This window comes from Podarcis tiliguerta (assembly GCF_965153285.1).
Source record: "Podarcis tiliguerta genome assembly, chromosome: 3".
Lineage (NCBI taxonomy): Eukaryota > Metazoa > Chordata > Lepidosauria > Squamata > Lacertidae > Podarcis > Podarcis tiliguerta.
The window spans coordinates 64,966,681-64,986,827 of NC_139536.1; the positions used below are offsets into that span (position 1 = coordinate 64,966,681).

General features: G+C 42.4%; 1 protein-coding gene across 17 annotated transcripts in view; it reads left to right on the plus strand.

Annotated features, from left to right (window-relative positions):
• The window catches only part of TRDN (triadin), a 165,223-nt gene that overhangs the window by 40,891 nt on the left and 104,185 nt on the right, over window positions 1-20,147 (plus strand). For all 17 annotated transcript variants that reach the window (XM_083434895.1, XM_083434896.1, XM_083434885.1 and 14 more), the window contains 6 exons: window positions 5,002-5,061; window positions 5,681-5,740; window positions 8,940-9,062; window positions 12,218-12,322; window positions 15,492-15,557; window positions 19,559-19,738. In XM_083434895.1, the coding sequence (XP_083291021.1) occupies window positions 5,002-5,061; window positions 5,681-5,740; window positions 8,940-9,062; window positions 12,218-12,322; window positions 15,492-15,557; window positions 19,559-19,738 (594 nt within the window). The remainder of the gene's footprint in view (window positions 1-5,001; window positions 5,062-5,680; window positions 5,741-8,939; window positions 9,063-12,217; window positions 12,323-15,491; window positions 15,558-19,558; window positions 19,739-20,147) is intronic.

Sequence of the window (20,147 nt, forward strand, 5' to 3'; positions counted from 1 at the left end):
CGGTGGGATGGTAAACAGTGTTTCCGTGCACTGCTCTGGTTTCGCCACATGACCTGGAAAAACTGTCTGCGGAAGCAGATAAACGCTGGCTCCTCGGCCCATAAAGCGAGATGAGCGCCACAACCCCAGAGTTGTTTGCAACTGGACTTAACTGTCAGGGGTCCTTTACCTTTTTTTTTTTAACCAATAACTTATCTGCTTTTTGAATTCCTGTATTGAAATAGCAAATGTGTGTTTCTACAGGAAGTTGAGGTGCTCTGTCATTTGTTGTGGTTTAGGAGGATAGCTTAGAGTCATAACAGGCATTTACATGAATGTTTCTTGAATGCAAATCTGCCCACTGTACATCAGATTTGATGGGCTATAAACACAAAAAAGTAATTCTGTGTCTTCAAAAGACCAAAATGGCCGCTCACCCCTTTCTTGGGTGAGCAATGATTGCAGTCCCTCACCCTCAGCTACCATTCCTGGGAGCCAGAATACATGTGGTGGGCTGGTCCCAGCCAGCAGGGTCACAGGGTGCGACTTCCTTAAGTTCAAAACGGGCCAATCAGAGGTCCCCCAGATGGGCAGTGCCAACGCATAAAAGCTGATTGTGTGTGTCTTCCACAGTGCAGTCGCTTTTGGGTGAAGTGGTGCATCACCCTGTCCTGAACCCAAAGCGTATTCAGGGTACGCTGTTAGAGGGGTCTTGGTGGAAGTCTCTGTCCAGAAGCCAAGTGTGGGGCAGACAGGCCATAGAGGCGACCTTAGGACAGTCACCCCAGTAGATCACCATCTTGGGGAAACCATAATCCTTGACATGGCCCTGTGTTATGTACTGAGTTGAATAGGCTCCAAAATGCAGCAGTCTGACTGGTCCTAGAACAATAGGATTCAGAATGCAGCAGTCTGATTGGTCCTAGAACATTGCAGCAGTATGGTTGGCCTGCAGGAGCCACCCAATCCAGCTCCAGATGGAAGTTAATCCACAACCTGATTGGCCTACAGGAGAATTCCGGAATTAGCCAATCACGTGCAGCCCACTGTGTAAATAATGTATATAAAGCAGATACTTTGAGGGGACTTTCATTCCTCCTCACCACTATGAGCTAAATAAAGAGCATGAAATCCACTCTCGACTCTGAGTATATTTTACCCTGAAAAAGTATCAGGCCTTCAGCAAGAAGGCAGGGATGGATATACACCCAATGCCTGGGCCAAATTCCTCCTACATTTTAATGGCCATTTTAATCCAGATCATCGCCTGATTGGTTATTTTATTGCACCTTTCTTTAGTCACTACCTAGGGGAGGGTGGCACTGTGACTGGGACCACAAAATTAACCCTGCTAACCTACACAAATACACTTTGTCTTTGTTTTTAGCTATGGTATTTCTCTGTTTCTTAAAGATTTTCACCACCACCATTCTTCCACCCATTCTTTCTCAATCTCATCTTTTATTTTTCTCAATCTCATCCTTTAGTTTTCTTCATCTTCTAAACACATGCTTATCCATCCTCTAGATGCTCCACGTTTTTCATGTGCCAGTCAACATGCATGTTCACATGCCCTCTATCTCCTGCTCTCTGCTTGCTCTGAATCCAGAATGTACATTGGCTGATTGCCAATGCATTTTTCATGCAGAAGTCAGCAGAAGTTGACTTTTTGTGCCAAGTACATGAGTGTTGTGTTGCAGCTTGTGTTCATTCACTATCCATTTGTTAAACACCCCAAAGATGTTGAAAAGACTAAACTGGAAGACCGAGGGGACAAGAACAGTGATGGCAACAAAGGTGGTTCAGGGGACAAGAACAGTGATGGCAACAAAGGTGGCAGCAAAATGTCTACAGGACAGGCGAATGGGGTCTTGGATGTCAGAAGGCAAAATCTGATGTCCTTTTCTAATTTGAATGGTTGAAAGACATCAGTATGGGGCAGTTAGCATCCTGAATTGGCAGAAAATAGGACTTCAAAGCAGCAAACCGGCATAGAGATAAACCCTTGTTAATCTGTGGTTAAAACTACAAAAGGATCAAGCTAATTAGATTGCTAAAGATGTTATTTCCCACTCACTGAGCCCAACACTTTTGCAGTCAGAGGAGAGGAACAATGGTTAGCTAAAATTATTCTGATCACTGCTTGCCAAACTACTTCTATAATATAGACTTTTTTCTTTCTGCCTTTTCCTATATTTGTATATGCATTTGACATGAAGGAATCAAGACGGACATATTGCTGTCAGAATTCACCCCCAAATGCTCAAATATGAGCTTTAAAATTAAATAGTTCATGTTATATTGGTGCAAGAGCCGGTCAATGTAAGATTATATTTCATCATTTGAAATCAAACTCTAATCTTCCAGGATTTTGTATCGAAAAACTGGAATAATCCAAGCAATGTTTGTGCTTTTGAGTTCCATTGATCTCAGTGGGAGAGTTATTAATTAACTGATTGAATGACTGAATTTGCATGCTGCCCTATAGCCGTAGATCTCAGGTGCTTTTAAGTAGTTGAAATTCTACTGCCGCATGGAGGAACTTTACTGCGGCTCAGTTCAGGCAACACAGTGAAACATAATTAATGGTTTACCATGAATGCACCAAGCTGGGGAGAAGCAAACCATGGATTGTATCTAATTCTGCCCATGTGTGAGCAGAACAAACTTCTTGTGCAACAGAAGTTCACCTGCCTCCCCTTCTGCCCCCTGCATCCACCACATGCCCTTAAAAGCTGTTCTGGAGGATTGGGTGGTGCTCTGGAGAAGATCTGGTCGCACATGGGGTCTACAGGGGGAAGGAGAAGAATGTATGGTTTTGTTGCCCAAGTGGAAGTTTGCCCGTTCAATTTTGGAACCTACATTATGTTCATATTACAACTGAATCTGAGAACATGTTTGGTTTGAGTCCAACAAATCACGACCAGAAAGCTAAAAAACAACAACCCAAACATTGGCTATAGATAATTGTTTATTGGGAGTGAAACAAACCCTGGTTCAGATGTAAAGCTGAGTCAGGGATCATGGTTTGTTTTCTCCCAAGTGCAGGCCAGGAGAGCAGGATGGAAAGAAGTAAGACCCATTTGCTCATGCACGGCAAGTCACAATTTATGTCTTACTGTGGCATGTGGATGAGATTAGTGCTGAACTTTGGCTGAACCATACTTTGTGTGATTATACATGAAACATAATAATTAAGCAAAAACTATAACTATATATCTAGTTTGCACACAAGCATTTTCTTGCTATTGTGGTTTAAGCCTGGACAATGCAGGAAGAATAGTCAGTCTGATTAAATACCTCAGTGTATATGTGGAAAACAATTTCATATTATAATCTGTAAAATCTGTGCTGTGGCTTGGGAATTCCAAATGGAGCAGTGCAAGGCTATGCTGATCTGCTAAACTTTTATAGAAACATATCTCCTCAATATTTTAAAATTGTAGTTGAACAGGTTATTGATTTTTCATCTTAGAGAATATAAAATAATTATTTGCCTGCAGGTGATGTGTATCTTTCTATTATCAGAAAAGGTGATATCCAAAATCAAGGAAATAAAATTCTAAACTGCTGTGAAACCAGCAGTGTAAAAAGAAAGCTGTGGATTCCCCCCCCCTCTGGATTTCTTTGGTAGCTAATGAAAATTTAGCAATGAAATACTTCTTTAAAAATACATACTCTCTCACAATAATTTAATAAACTGTACTGTCATCTTATAGAGAATCAGGATGGTTGCCTTGGTGACTGAGATTATCATTGCTGCTGCTGGATTCTGTCAGTTTTCTAAACATGAATTCATAATATTTAGGATTTATTAACAATATGCCTCTCTGATGGAGATAAATTGCATCCTTTCAACTGGCCATGCAAGTCTTCTATGAGAATACAACTGCTCTTGCAACTCAGCAAAAAAGATATGATGTGATTAGCAGAAAATTAAAGCTATTTGTCATAGAGAATAAAGCAGATGCTGTTTAAAAAAGGCACTGAAAAGAAGCTGATGGGGGGGGGAATGATTTCTCTCCCTCCCCTTAAACGTTACAAGTTTTTTAGGGATGCTGTTTTTCGGCTATAAAACTGACCCCACTGAGTAGCAGTCAGGTTGTATCAGGAACCCAAATGTGGTAGTGGGTTTAAATCAATACCTCTCCCCAAGAACATCAGGACTCTTAGGAGTGGCAAAGGAATTTGTCTCTTCTCCGTGAACATGGCCCCATAAAACTCAATGGTAGTCGTTTGCAATGGGGTCTGTTCTACACGCATAGTCCTGGATATAAAACCATCAGGGAGCTCAAAAGAGGCTGCACCTGAAAAATGTCTGGTGGGGAGCAAAGAGGAACTCACTGCTAAAGACTCGTGAGGCAAGAGATCTTGCTCAGTTGCACTAACACACAATTTCATCCTTGCACCATTTTGCAAATTTAAAGGAAGGAATGAAACAATATATTCATTAATATATATATATTATTTGTTTACTGGGTGAGCGTGTAAGATGGGAGTGTGCAGAGGCGGAGCTAGATGCTCCATCACCTGGAGCAGCGCACATGCTGTGCACCCAGGGGCAGGGCTAGCTGTGCGCGTCCCAGGAGTGTCCCCTCAGGATGACACCCAGGGCGAACCGCCCCCACTGCCCCCCCTTTCTCTGCTACTGGCATTGTGGTGTGTGGATGCGCCAGTCGGAGCATTGGATTGGCTCTGAGGAGCACCTGTGCATCTGCTACCTTTCTACTGCCTTTCCCTTCCCTGTCCTAGTAAGTGGCTTTGCCCCTTCCACTTCCTTGTTAGCTTGACCCTACAGAGTGAACTGTTGCCCCCCGCCCCCCTTGGAATAAATACTGGATTTTGAAAACAGCAACACTATCAAGAACACTGTTGTGTCTAGGCAACATATATGCTTTTTCAATATTTCAAAAGTTTCATTTCTAAGCTAGGTAACTTTGATGTGTTTTTGACGTATTTTCTTCACTGCCTTCCTGCGACAATAGTATCTCTTTCAATAACTAAGTGATGTTTTGCTTCCAGAAATCCACATAGATAAGCCTGAAAAACCAGAGAAAACTGAAAAGAAGCCACCAGCCAAAGGTAATAATTTGTATTTAAATTATTATGGGTATGTTTTCTTCCCTTTTTCCTGTTTCCAGTGCATTTCCGAGTGCAATTAAAGGTGCTGGATATTACCAATAAAGTTCTAAACTGGGCTACCTGGAGGACCACCTCCTCTTTTGTGAATCTGCCCATCCTTTATGATAGACAGTTGCACCCTTTGTGTGTGCAAGCTGAGTCAAGATTGGTTGCAACATGCAAAGGGGCTTTTTTATGCTGGTGCTCTGTATGTGGCGTTCTCAATCTGTCCCCGTATTAGTTTGTTGGGACACCTTCCTGCTTAACTATGTTCCGCCAACAGTTGAAAGCATTGTTGAATTATCCTGCTGCTTTATGTAGTGGTTGTGTTTTTCTGTGTTTTACTTTTTGTGGCCATTTTCACTATCTTCATGATTTGTATTTTAATGATTGGATCATGGTTGCATTTATGTTTGCAAACCTCTTTGAGCAGCATCTTTGTGGATGGAAAAAAGTAGGGTATACAAAATTAGAATGGTAATAATTTCAAATATTCAGTGCACTAGCTAACTGGCACTGTCGTTTTTCCAATGTACTTTTAAAATTGCTTTCCAGGAACTAACTGGTGTTTTGCTTCCAGAAATCCAACCAGACAAGCCTGTAAAGCATGAGAAAATTGAAAAGAAGCCTCTACCCAAATGTATTTTATTCCAAGTGTGTTCTGTTTGTAAGAATGTGCAGAACTCCTCAGAAACAGTTGAAAAAACACAAATATCTGCCCTGGGAGTGAAAAGCCTTACCCACCAATCAATAGGTTATCCAGTTCAGTGGGGGCTCAGCCAGATGAGCTGACCCTAATGGATATTAGACTGCACTCTAAGCCCATTCAGCTCAGTCATATGACTTGCTAACCCAGCATTAAGAGCCTGTTAGCTTCACTGGCTGGCCAGGAATCTGTGCTTCCATTTTTATGCTTGAAAAGCAAGTCTCTAGCCCCTGTAGAACCAGATATATGACGCAAAATGCGTATGTGCTAATCTTCATTGCAGACACTTGTGTTCATAAGGCATTGGAGAGCACTACAAAATATCTTGCCTCTTTCACTCTCCCGTGAAGACAGAAGCAGCTGCAGTGAGAACACAGAGTGACCTTTCGCTGTGTTGCTGAGCAGCCTTTTGGAGGCTGAACTAAAAACCTGCCATGGGCAAAAATAAATAAACAAATATCAGGCTGGCTTAAAATCAGCCATGGTGCAAACCAAAATGGAAACATTTACTGTGATGCAGAGGACCAATTCCAAAAGCATTCATTTTGCACTTATACTGACCAGTAACATTTACACAGTTTGCCGTTAAAGATGTTTCAAAAAGAATTACGGAGCATCGAGGTCTCCTTGGTGCAACCAATTAGCTGGGTAAACAGAGGGGGATGTGGATAACTGCAGAATGTATTGGCATGATGAGCAAATCTCTTTTCCTGCCACCAAATATAGGATAAGGGATTGTTCTAATTAGTTTGCCAGGCCTGCCTGGTTAGCCTTGGCAGCATCCTCACAGCACAATATGCTAATCTTGGATTGTAGGACAACAGTGACCACCACTTCCTCATAAGGACGCAGAAAGAGCCGTGTCTGAAGGCTATGCGCTTATCTGAGAATGGCAGGTGCTGCCAAAATAGGAGACTTCAAATTCTAGGGATGATTAAACATTTTGACATCGCTTGGATTGGTGACATGGAATATTCTCTGGGGCAAGGCTATGGAAGCATGCCGGGGCTTCAGCATGACTTTCAAAATAAAGGAAGTCAGTGGTTCTCCACCTTTCACCCACTACCACCCACTAGATTCAATGTCCCTGAAGCCACAAGTAACACAAATTAGGATGCTAAAGTAGCACTTCAGAGCCCAGAACAAGAAGTTGTTAAGGAGCGCTTGGAGTGGGAGAAGGAGTGCTATGGTTGGTGGTGGTTGTATTCAGGCTTGAAGGATGGAACCAGGAGAAGGGGTTCAAAAAGGGTCATGGAGGAGAGTGTGTCATGCTGGGTTAGTGGTGGTGTAAATGCTCTTGGGTGATGGCTTGGAGATACGGCAGAGGATGTAAATGATGGATTGTGATGGGGTGAGTTTTGGAAGCTCCTGCAGGCAAAGGAAGAAAGCGTCTCAAAAAAAGAATCATCCTTTTTTGTTTAAAGACCTCTTTCTCCCTTTGTTGCCATTACAGTGCCCCCTCCATAGTTTTCTTTCTGGAAACTCCATGCACGTTCTTATTGTCTCATTATAAATTAATGGTGCGTTGTTATTATTCTCCAAGGAACTAAATCTAGGATCTGGGAGTTTATTCTCAGGGCAGGATGAGAATAATGTAACAACTGTCTTCTGCTGTCTGCCAGAAGCTTTTGCAAGAAGGGAGAAAGGGAGGCCTAAAATCCCAAATTCATCTGACTCATCCCTCACCAGTCATTCTCTTGTGATAAGGAATATTGCTTAAGTTCAAGGGAAAGTTATTTTTATCAGGAAAGTCTTGCTTTCCCCTACTGAGGGAGCATTTTCCCAAGTAGTTTCTGAAGATTTTTAAATGTCTTTAATGCAGAAACGGGGAACAGCAGCAATACCAGTGTAAGCTGGCAGCTGTCTGTGAGTGTTAATTCTGTGTGGCAGGCCATGAGTTAGCAGTGTTTGAAAATGCAGATTTCCCTGAAGAGATACACTTACTAAAGAAACATTGTTGCTAATTCACCATCTTGAAGTTAAACTAATTTCTAATGACAATCACTACCACCAATGCAGAATAGGTTAGACTAATAAAACACACAAGGGCAACCTTCTTCCTGTGGCCCTCACAGACCTTTCTTTGGGCCTGGTTGTGGGTTGCCCAGCTGTCCCACCAGTGGCGTAGCGTGGGTTGTCAGCACCCGGGGCAAGGCAAGTAATTTGCACCCCCTAACCCGTGGATTTGCGCCCCCTAACCCGTGGATTTGCGCCCCCTAATCCTAACCCCCATATGTTGCGCCCGGTGCGGCCGGCCCCCCCTGCACCCCCCACGCTACGCCACTGTGTCCCACAACATGCACCTCAAGATGGCAATCACATTCTCCTCAGCCAGCCAAACAACTGTCAGTGTTCAAACACCAACTAGAGAACTCTTCAGCTCCTCCCAACATCAATTGGCTGAGGAGGCACATGGTGGCATCATAAGGTGGAATTCACCTCACCATTCCTGTCAGTAGAAGCTCTGCACACAGATTGACACTTGTACAATAGTGCTCCCCCCGCCTCTTCTGACGCCCGGCACCCTTGAAATTGGCTTGGGTGAGAGTTAGGAGAACCCCTGGAACAGCATGCATGGAAAGGAGAGGGGCAATTGTTTCATCTGGCTGCAATGCTTGAACCGGTGGAACAACTCAAAGAGCACGATGGTGATCTTCACCCTCTGTTAACACTGTGTGCCTTCTTCCATTCAACAGCTGATTGGGGAGCTGAATGAGAGGGAAGGCAAGTGAGGGAGTTGTTAATTGATTGATTGATTGATTGATTGATTAAATCTGTATACCACCCTTCATCTGTGGAACTCAGGGCAGTTCACAACATTAAATTACAATATAAATTACAATATTGTAGTTAGCAAGTTGTGTCTGTTTGCACACCCATGAGAATGTGTGTCTGTCCATCTGTTTGTGTGTGTGTAAAGCAGAGGGAGGGTGCAGGTGTGCACTTGTTCATGTGCATTAGTGTCTGGAATAAAAATGCTTACGATTGTACTGCAAGTCACTGTTCCTCAATGTCTTAGACATCACCGGACCTATGAGTGCATGTTTTCAAGTTAGATACCATTCTTTGGTGTTCCCCTCTAAGATACATGTATATTTCAGATACATGAATATATTGGTATTATTATTTCTAGCAATTCCCAAAGAGAAACCTGAAAAGCCAGAGAAGCCTGAGAGACCTGAGAAGCCAGAGAAAGCTAAGAAACCCGAAAAGCCAGAGAAAGTAGAAAAACCTGAAAAAAGAGAAATCTCTAAAGGTAAGTGGTTAGTTGAGGGACATAGCTGCAGTGCATACATGCCCCTGTACTTCTGCACAGGAGAGAGTATTGTGAGTGAGCAAAATGGTCCCTCTTCAGATGACAATGGGTGTGCTGTGCTTGGTGGTCCTCCTGTTCATTTTGCTGAGTGGGGCCCTGGATGTCTGCGCCAGAGTCTTGCCCTATGGGCACCAATGATGATAACGTGATGACCTTAACCACAGGAACACAGCTGCTATAAATAAAAGATTGCTATGACCCAAATTCCAACACAGTGAGCGGGTTCACACAACACGATAAGCCAAACTATGACTTTCCGCGAATGTGCTGGCTCTTGGAGAAGGGCTCACAGTTGCTTTGCTCACTGGCAGAGGAAGAGGAGTGCGGGGAGAGTGCACCGCCCCCGGCAGCACGATCCCGGTGGCGTGCCATTGGGGCTGCCTCCCCCCGCCAACACTGGGTGCCATGCCCCCACAGGTTGTTTGCCACACTCGCCAGCCCCGCCTCTGCCTGCTATCTGCCCCCCAGTGCCGGAGCATGAAGGTCCACCACTGGCTTTGCTCCTTCCTGGTATTTATTACTCCCATGTTGAGCTAAGCTAAAGTTCACCTTAGCGTGTTATCTGAATCTAAGCATGTGGTTACACTCTCTCCTTGCTAATCACATACTGCACCCAAAATTCATTCCTGACTACAGCTTGTGGTTAGCAAGGAAAGAGCTCAGCATGTCAACCGAATCTGTGCTTGTGGTTATCAAGCTTAAGCATGAGCCTAGGTTTGGACAACACACTAGACCTAGCCTTGGCCTAGCTCAGCATGCCACAGGATTAAAAAAAGACTGGAGAAAGCAGGTGTGAGTTCCCTTCTGGGCACCCACATGTGTGTGCCCCTCTGGCATGGCCTGGTCTGGTTTATCATGTCTTGTAATTAAGGCCAATGAGAAAGTGTTTTAGTCTTTCTCGGCCGATGTGCCAGAGAGTGCAGTTCTTCACTGTGCCAGTGGCACCACTGAGATTCCTCTGTGAAAGCCACAGTATTGTGTGCTTTCATTTGACTCAGCAGAGAGGAAACAATATCTGGTTTTAATTTCCAGTCAAGTGAAGTGCTTAAGAAGCGGGTGTAAAAACAATAACCAGAATAAAATTGGAGGGTAATTAGCTGCCTCCACAAACATCCGTCATTTGCTTGGTTTGAACAAGCGCTCACATTCCTGCATGCTCTGCAACAATCATACTGTTAATCAAGGCCAGAGACAGAGTCGGCCCTCCTCTCTTGCTTTGATGTGAAAATAACACACCCCGAGCGAGCCTTTTTTAATGTGGTATAGTTGGACAAAGCAGTTTCGTATCAACTTGCTATTCTCTTAAAGTCCTAGACCCCAGCAAAGCCGCTCACTGTTAATAGTTTTCATTGAAAATGGCATGCTATTTTTCACCACCATAATGCCGCAGTGTACAGGATCATTCATTAATGAAAACACTTATTGACATTTTGAACTGCTTCCCTGAATCAGGATCTGACTGAAATTGATTTAAGTCATTTGAGACTATGTCTACTACTGTGCCGCTCCCCCCCCCCGCCCTCATTCCACTTGCTTTTCAAGCATCTACCCTAGGCTTCCAGCGCTCCACAGCAAGCAGGCGAAATAAACCTCTTATTCTGAAGGAGTGAGCAGGGAGGGATATATAAATAAGCAAAATATAGATTTTTACCTAAAGCTCCATCTCTTGCAATTATCGGCTGCAGACCTTGATACCTAAATCCTAGTGATGTCAGTGTGGTCAGCCCCATTCTAATCCACAAAAGTTGCTGGCCAACAAACCCTTTTTGTTTTCCTGCTTAGACAATTGAAAATGAAAATGGGAACAACTCTTGGGGTAAAGTGTGAGACTCTCGATCTCAGGGTTGTGGGTTTGAGCCCCACATTGGGTAAAAGATTCCTGCATTGCTAGGGGTTGGACTAGATGACCCTCATGGTCTTTTCCAACACTACAAGTCTATGATTCTTTTCAAGCTTATAAAATCTTCCCTGACTAATCATTTGGACTAGATCTTTCCTTGCTAAAGGTAGCCAGACTGGGAAATACATAAATGTCCATTTCCCCTGAAAGCACTGGACCAGGGTTTAGGACATTTCTGCCATTTTTAGAGATGATTTGTTATTGTTACTGCATAGTAGCAAAAGCTGAAATGACATTCTTATGCAAGAGGTTCGGGGCCGAAATAGACATGATGCTAAATGTGCAAATGAATTTGATGTGTTTTTTTTTATTTCAAGACAACAACTGTGGTGGTGGGTTGCAGGGCCATGAACATGGGACACGGGGAAGCGGGGTAATCTTCCACCCACAATATGGTCCTGATGAAAATGCCTCCCCTGAAGGACATAGGGACATAAGAAGAGCCAAAGGCCCATTTAGTCCAGCATCCTCTTCTCACAGTGGTCAACCTGATGCCTACAGGGAGCCATATGCAGAACCTGAGAGCAGCACTCTCTCCTGATAACCCTGGGAGCGACGTTTATGCTGGCACTCATGGGAGTTTTCCTCCTGTGCTTAAATAGTGGTGTGTGTGTGTGTGTGTGTGTGTGTGTGTGTTCGTATTCCTCAAGACCATGACGCTACATCTGTTTTGGCTCTGAGCCAGTTTTTCTTGGCACTCTTAGCACCCACACCTGCCAGTTTTATATTATGGGGTTTATATTTGTGTGTTTTAGTAGCTTAGCAATGTGTGTGTGTGTGTGTGTGTGTGGATATACTTTAAAAATTAAAACTAGCTGTCAGTAGTTAATTTTGTCAGGAAAATAGATACTGGAAGCCAGTGCGTTGTGAAAAAATGGCAATGATAATTAGCTTTTCCCATATTAAACAAACAAACAGCAGGTCAACCCAGTAATAGATAGGAGATAGGAACAAATTCCCCTATGCTTTGCTGCTGTGCCGTAGCCATTCATTTAAATGGGATTCCCTCAGCAAGCATGCCACAGTTTCATTGAAATAAAGGGAAGGTAAAAGGCAGCAGTTCCGGGGGGGGGGGGGGAGAGAGAAGGGTGCTATCTGTCCTCAGCTTAGTCTGAAAGCCCCATTGTGCTATGGTACCATTTGACCAAGATGCCGTTTTTATATCTTGTACCTAAATATGCTTGTCCTTTTGTAGCGATACACAAAGAAAAGCCCGAAAGACATGAAAAGCCCGAAAAGAAAGAAAAGCCTGACAGGAGCGGCAAACCTGAACAACCTGAAAAAGTGGGGAAAGCCAAAGGTAATCGCTGCTTTTCATGAATTCTATAAAGAGCAACTCAAGAGTTCTGACTCATATAATAAACCACCAGGGATATGGAGAGATGATGCCCTACTTTGAGAGGAAGCTGTACGTTTGCCGGGGGGGGAGGGGGGACCAGTTATGATCCACCAGCCACTAAAGGGCCTGTCTCTTGAAATGGCAGGCAAACCTATCATGTTGTCCCCTGGGAAGATAAATACTGTTGTGAGTTTGGAGGGTCAGAGAGTTAGGCTGTATGTCTGCCTGAGACCCACCTAATTCCTGGATCCAGCAAAGATTCAATTCTTGGAATAGCCAGGCCATACATAGGGGTAGTAGTCCCCTATGTAGGGCTCATTAGGGTAGCAACAGAAGTGGCTTTGTGCCAGAGGGCAAATGGGTAGATTCCCCCCCCCTCACCTGGCTGTTGGTGAGAAGAAAAAAGGCATGCGTGTGAACTAAAAGCTGCAAACAGGCTTCAGGCAGAAGCCAGAGAGTGAGAGCCATGCCTGGTTTCTGCTGGAATCCAAGGCTATGACTATGGGAGAAGCAAGACCTTCTAGTGTGTTAATGCTGTGAACCCCTCCATAGTAGGCTCAGGTTGTATATCTGTGTAAAAAAATACATGTCCTGACGACACCATAGTCTTTGCTGTCCCACATTCTGAGGAAACCAGACCTTGGGTAAGTGCCTGGGATCCCTGGAATTTCACACTGTTGGGAGATTGGGGAGAAGTGAAACAATGCCATTGTGTGACGCTCTAGCCAGGGCAAAACTCAAGACATTTTGCTGCCTGGGGAAAAGCGTAAGCTGGTGACTCTTCCCATTCCACGAACTATATTTATTTTTACATTTACATCTTACCTTTCCTCAGAGGAGCTCAACGTGGCATGCATGCTTCTTCCCCTTCCCAATTTTATCCTCACAACTATCCGGTGAGGTAGGTTAAACTGAGAGATAGTGACTGGCCCAAGGTCACCCCGTGAGCTTCTTGCCTGAACGATGATTTGAACCCTGGTCTCTCAGATCCTAATCCAACATTCTAATCAATAAAAATAATAACAATAACAATAATTTTATCATTTGTACCCCACCCATCTGACTGGACTGCTGACTGACACCTACTGAATGATCTATGATTTCCACCTCATTAGCTTTATGCAAACTTCCTTTCCTCCTACGACCTCCCGACCCTGTATACTCCAGGGATCAGCAAACCTTTTCAGCAGGGGGCTGGTCCACTGTCCCTCAGACCTTGTGGGGGGCCAGACTATATTTTTTTTTGGGGGGGGTGAACGAATTCCTATGCCCCATAAATAACCCAGAGATGCATTTTAAATAAAAGGACACATTCTACTCATGTAAAAACACGCTGATTCCCGGACCGTCCACAGGCCGGATTTAGAAGGTGATTGGGCCCCCCAGCCTTAGTTTGCCTACCCATGCTCCAGAGTGTGCTACAAGGCTGCTGAACAGGGACACTCCTCCTATCAGCTGGGAACAGGATTTGCTGTAGCTGTAAATCTCATTTGTATGAATGACTGTTGATGGTGGCAAACCTTCTCAGGTGGCTCCCTATTCGATATGGGGATCAAGCCACAATGCTGCTTTTTGTAGGAAGCTAGCGCTTTCAGCTGCAAGAGAGTAGAGACTTTTTTGCAGTTGTTTTCAGATTTAAAAATTCATATGTGCAAAGCCTAAAACTTTATCTGATTAGTTTCAAGCTTTCAAAATTATGGGAAGGCCAGTGAGGTGAAAACATATATATGAAACACTGGTTTTAATTAAATAAGATAATGAGCCAGCCTGGTTGCAACAGTGGCAGTAGATGGGGAGGGGGGATATGCTAATTAATTTAGTGATTGCCGGATTGTTTATAGATAAGTGTTATGTAAAATGTTAACTGCCTTATTCTTTAGGGACTTGAGTAACAAATTACAAGTTTTCAATGCATGTGCACACTGTCAATCATTTTTAGGTGCATGGCTTCACGGGCATACCTCACATTGGCTCAGAAAAGTAAAAGCACTTTTATCTACATATAGCTAGAATTGTATCTTATTGACCAAAGGCGCGATGCACCAAGAGTGCTTCCTGCACAAGTGCCATTCATTGGAATGAATGGGAACTATGGCAGAGAACGAACTGAGCTGATTCCTCAGCTTCAGATCTCCATCTGGAAAATGGAAATGACGATGAAGTTGTTCCCATGAGTATTTTCAAGATTCATGGGATAGGGAAATGATACCTGTTCTAAGATTCAGGTGGGGTAACTTGTCCAATGTTATGTTAACTGATTCTACAGAAATCATTGGGTACCTGTTATATGACTATTCCATGAAATTGTCATGAAAACACAGTGTTCTCCCAGGCACAGAATCCACTCGTGCTCTACTTCCAAGGTTGATGGATGATAATTAAAGAAAAACTAATTACATTGTATTTGCCTGAGAAGGAAATGACTTGCTTAAGGCAAGTGGACATGTGGTATTTGCAGGAGCACTTACGGTCATTTTTCATTTTAGCTTATCGAATTTAAACTTTCCTTCCAGCATAATCATGTTTCAGTATTTGCAGTGGCCAGTTGGGGTTAAAGTTCATACCCTGCAGGGAATGAGATTATCGATTGACAAAACAGCTATTGTCTGAAATAACTTCAATGGATAAACCAGGGTTTAAAAGGATTTCCAGTTCTCATTATCAGTGTCTGTATGGCACAGGCATATGTGATAATCCATATTTATGTTGTGTTGAGCTTTAATTTCTGGTTGTTTCAAATAACCCTCTCTGCTGTAAAGAAGTTCAAACGTATGACTGCAGTCAAACAGAGGTGTAAAGATGAGCTGTAGCTGAGCCTATATACTTAGTTTAAATTCTGAAATCTCTCTCCTTGGAGAGATTTCGGGTTAGATTGCAATCACTGAATCCACACCCCCAATGCCCTCCTGAGCAGCTGATTGGTGGGATTTGGTTGGTTTGTTTGTTTTTAAAAGTTTGCCATTGCATAGAGTATATAACATAGACCATCCTACACATGTGGATTTTCACAGGTGATATGTAAAATGTAAATAGGATTGTACCCAACTAAATTGGAGTAGACCCACTGAAACAAATGGATTCCAGCTGCTGTTTTTTGTATAAGTGCTGTATCGTGTCTGTTCCTTTTTAGAACCCCCCAAAGAGAAACCTGCAAAGGAAGAAAAGCCTAAGAAGAAAGCACCGCCTTCCCCAAAAGGTAATGCTCATTATATTTCATGGAGAAGTGGCTCTACCATGAGGCACAGTGAAAATGGCCTACACCAGGCCGCAAATTTTGGATGTCATTAATTGTGGCAGAATGGAAGGCAAGGAGGCTTGGTCCATGGTGCCCAATTCATGAGCCGCTTCCAATTCATGTGCAACTTCCCAGTAGTTGTTCACCAGTGGCTGCCATTTTGTATTTTCTGCCCATCATGAATTTAACACTTTTGGTTTGGTGTACTTAGTGTTGTGTTTTGATGAAGAACTACTAATCCCTTCATTACTCACATTTCTCTATTATGATCAAATGTCCTGGGGGCACCTTAAAGCGTAACAAATTTGTTTTGCAATAACCTTCCCTGGGCTTGTGTTCATTTTAGAGCAGCTGCATGACATTTGTCCATAGCACACCGGCAGCCACCCACACACCCAGTACTAATACATAGCATATCCATTTCATGAAGTGCTTCTTCTTAGGAAACACAGGGAATATCCAGAGTTTTCTGGTAATATCCTGTGGGTATTGTATAAGAGGTGGTTGTTGTCCTTTCCCTTACCTTACCCCTCCAAAATTCATTCCAGGGATGTGTTTCTAACAAAGCTTTTCTACCTGTGTATCAGTTTTCTATTTAGTGAGGATCAGGGTGTTTTTGGGGTTGTTTACCATCTCTTTGTTTGTGACTTTCATAGCATCTAAAAATAGGCATTCATTTTCCCTCTTTTATTTACTGCACCAACTTTTTCATTCCAGCAGATTATGTGTGTTTCTGTCACTGACAGTTTCACTTCTTTCTACAGCAAGGCGAGGAAAGATGCCTGGATAAGATGCTTCTATCTCAAAATTACCACACACATTCTAGGGTAGTGGGCTGTGAGGAGGAGGACAACTTCTATTCTTCATTTTTCTGTTCTATTTTTAAATTCGCTTTGAAAGAAGAAAAGCTTTAGGTTTTCTCGTCAATCTAATTTTCCCCCAGCCTTTATATATATGATTGGTAAAGTTTGTGATGGACAAAACCCCCTTACAAATGGGATAAAATTATTTATTTAAGTTTGCAGCCCCTTTTCATAATTTCCTGGGAGTAAGGGTGGGGGAGTTCACATTTTAATGAGAACCTACCTAATTTGCACTTCCCAAAACAATACACAAACTGAAACACAGCTGTCCTTCAAAACTTGTGCTTGCAATCTAGTTCTCTTGTAGAAAAATGGATATATTAAAAGAAAATGCACATCAAAATGCACATGTGAGTGAAAATTGCATATAAAATTAGAAGAATCATGCACCTAAATGCTGATAAATGCTGATGATTTTCCATTCTGATGAATTTACATGGGACTTTTCACAGGTGTGTTTTTGTAGCAGGGAATCATAAACCTTCGTGGAAATTTAAGGGAATTTAAGATGGGTATGTGAGAGAGAAACTGTCCATCTCTACCTGGGAATTGTTCCAACTGAGCAGTAAGACTTAGTCTGAGTAGACGTGTCTAGAATTATGTTCTGGAGAATCAGTCCTGGAGGATGCAAAAGCATGCAACAAAGTACCCCTTTCCAAGAAGGGCCTGCAAAACTGACCGCTGGCCATCAGAGCAACCAGCTTTTCCAGGAGTAGAGATTGACCCAAGAGAACACCTAGATTCTAAATAAGTTCTGATGGTGATACTTCCATTTCATCCAGAACATGCATGCTAACTCCCTCCAAGGCCTATGCATTCTCCACTGGCATTACTTCTCCTTTCTCTAAATTCAGCTCTAGGTTATTCGCCCTCACACCCTTGCATAGCTGTCAATGTTTTCCCCTTTTTAAGGGAAATTCCCTTATTCCAAATAGGATTCATTGCAAGAAAAAGGAAAAGTTGACAGCTATGCACCCTTGACCACCATTTCCACACACAGGTATTAGGATAGAGGCAAAAGCTCCAACATCCTTAGTTAATTAGATATGGTGATACCTAGCCTCCTTCAAAGCTCCACCACCCTCTAGTGATGGGTGAATTCCCCTCAGCTTGATTCATAAATGGGTCACCAATTTGAGAATATTTGAAAAATAGAATATTATTGACTCATGATGTCTCCTGCACTTTATGACATGGTTTTACATTTTATTACAATTTTGTTCAAGTTTTGGGTGCAAAATGCTTCTCAAAGAGGGATAAGCAAATATCTCAAAGATTTTTAAGGCTTTTGGTGACTATTGGTAAAGCCCAGAAAACTGCAGAGCCTTAGAGGATAGGAAGAAACGGTGGAGTGGGTGAGCTTATTTGACCTAGCTCTGAGAAACTCTTCAGCCAAATCATTGCATTTATTTTCCAAAGTCTTTTCTCTTCGTTCTCTCTTGCTCTCTAGCCTACATTTCCTTGACCTTTTCAGATAATGTTGGGGCCCAAGCTATCTTGGTGTTAAATGGAATTTAAATGTATGTTCCGTTTCTGATGAAGTGTATGAGAAAACAACTTGCCTTTGCTCATGCAATAGAACTCCATGTCATCTGTAATTTGCACTGGTGCTATGCTGAAAATTTCTCCCCACTATTTTTTGACCATTCTCCAGCAATTCATCGGGGGGGAAATGCAATCAAAATTTATTAAAGGGGACAGGAAAATTTCAGATGAATTCTCATGAGTGGGATGCATGTTTGTTTGTGCGTGTTTTCAGTTACCTTAGTTGCAGAGTGGCCAAAAGTTGTTGGTTTTTAGTGCCCTTTCTCCAGTTCTACAAATCATCTCTGGCAGTCTCCACTGTTCAGCCTTCCTGAGTGTCCCCATTTCCTGAAAAATCCTGTGACGTCCTGGGCTTTCCTTTATGCACAGGAAGGTGGATAGGGTGCCAGCTGTGTGTCTAATATTTTTTTTAAAAAATTGCAGTCTTCTTTACTTTTAAATAAATCAGTGCAGAAAGATATTTTTTTAAGATGAAATCAGCAAGTACCCTGATCTCAGGCACTCAGAAGCCATATTCCCAGCTTCCTATGCTTTGATTAAAGCTTGAAGAAGAATTTTTCCCTATGTGGCTTCTTCAGACCAGGAGGAAAAACACCCACCACCCACAGCCGCCTTACAATGATGAGGTGAGCTCAACCCCACATGCCCCCAAATTGTAAACTGCCCTAAGAAAGAGGCAGGAAAAATGGAAAGTCCTTTTGCACAGGAAAAAGGGTTTTGAGAAATTGGAGGAAAGGTTTCAGCACAGCACGAATTTGCATTTGCCATGTGCTCTGAGCTACTGTTGAATATAATGCAATGTGAAAACGTGATAATAATGTAGTTGAAACCCCATAAGAAAAATAAATATGTCCTGTGTAATGCTCCTGGTATTGCTAGTGGAAATAGGATTTTTTAAAAGCTATTGTTATTGCAAAAGTTATGCCACAGTCATTTAAATCTGATTCCTATAAAATATAGCTTAATTTTAACAGCACAGTTTTGAAAAATGATAAGACATCACTTTTGCATTTAAAAGGAAACTAATTGTGAACTGATTCATTGTCAGTTCTATAAGTGAACTGTACATGTCTGCGTGCACCAAAATCCCTGAAGTTTAGATAGAATTAGCTTTCAAAAAACAAACAAAAAACAAATAAACAAGAAATCAATATATCTATAGACATGGGTCTCCCAGTCTGTGTCAATTACTTTTTCCCTTTGAAAAGTAAGTTAATATGCTTGTCTTTATAGCAATTGGGGGGGGGGATGGTTTAAAAAATAATAATTCAGTAACAGAATAGGTGGAATCTGAAAAAGAAAAAAGGAGGGGAAGTTGTTCCAAAAGATATTTCCTTTCTTTATTCTTCAATATGTCCAGGAGTTTGTTGAGAATAATTAAAATTCTTTGGGGACTATTTTTCTTTTCTTTTAATACAAATGACAACATGCAATTCATAAAATCAACGGTAAACTATAAAGCAGCATGGACAGTAAGAGCTACTAAAAATACATTTCCTGCAGGCATAAAAAAATTATATTGACTTTTTACATATATATATATGTAATCTACAGACAAGAAGAGCATAAAGGTTGAAGACAAGGCTAAGAAGGATGTGAAGGAAAGAAAACCAGAACCCAAGGCACCCGAAAAAGTGAAGCATAAGGAAACCAAAGCAGAGGTAGTTGCGCCTGCCAAAGTCAAAGCAAAGGAAGAGACAGCACTGGTGGTTACAGAAAAGTCTGAGAAGAAAGGTAAACAATGCTAGCAGACAGCAGCAGAGGACCTCTGAAGTGCATGGGTAAAGAAATTCAGACAGTGAATTAAAAGTAGTCCAGATACATACACGTACTCCTAAAAAAAAGAGTTACCCCTAACACATGAGAATGAAAATAATGTTAAGAATGCATTGGATTCTAGCACATTTAAAATGAAACCAAAATGCCTGGGAAGGCTGATGTGTTGCTCCACTGACTAATGATTCTTTCTGCAATCCACATGTTTCTTTAAGGAACACATCTTCCATTCCTAAGGGTTTCCCAATATAAGACCGAAGAGGTGAAAGGCTTTAGTCCTAGCTGAAAGAAGGAGCTATGTCATCAGTCCATTTATATAATATTCCACTCTCTTAAGGTCTGTGGGTTTCCTTGCCCCTCCTGAACT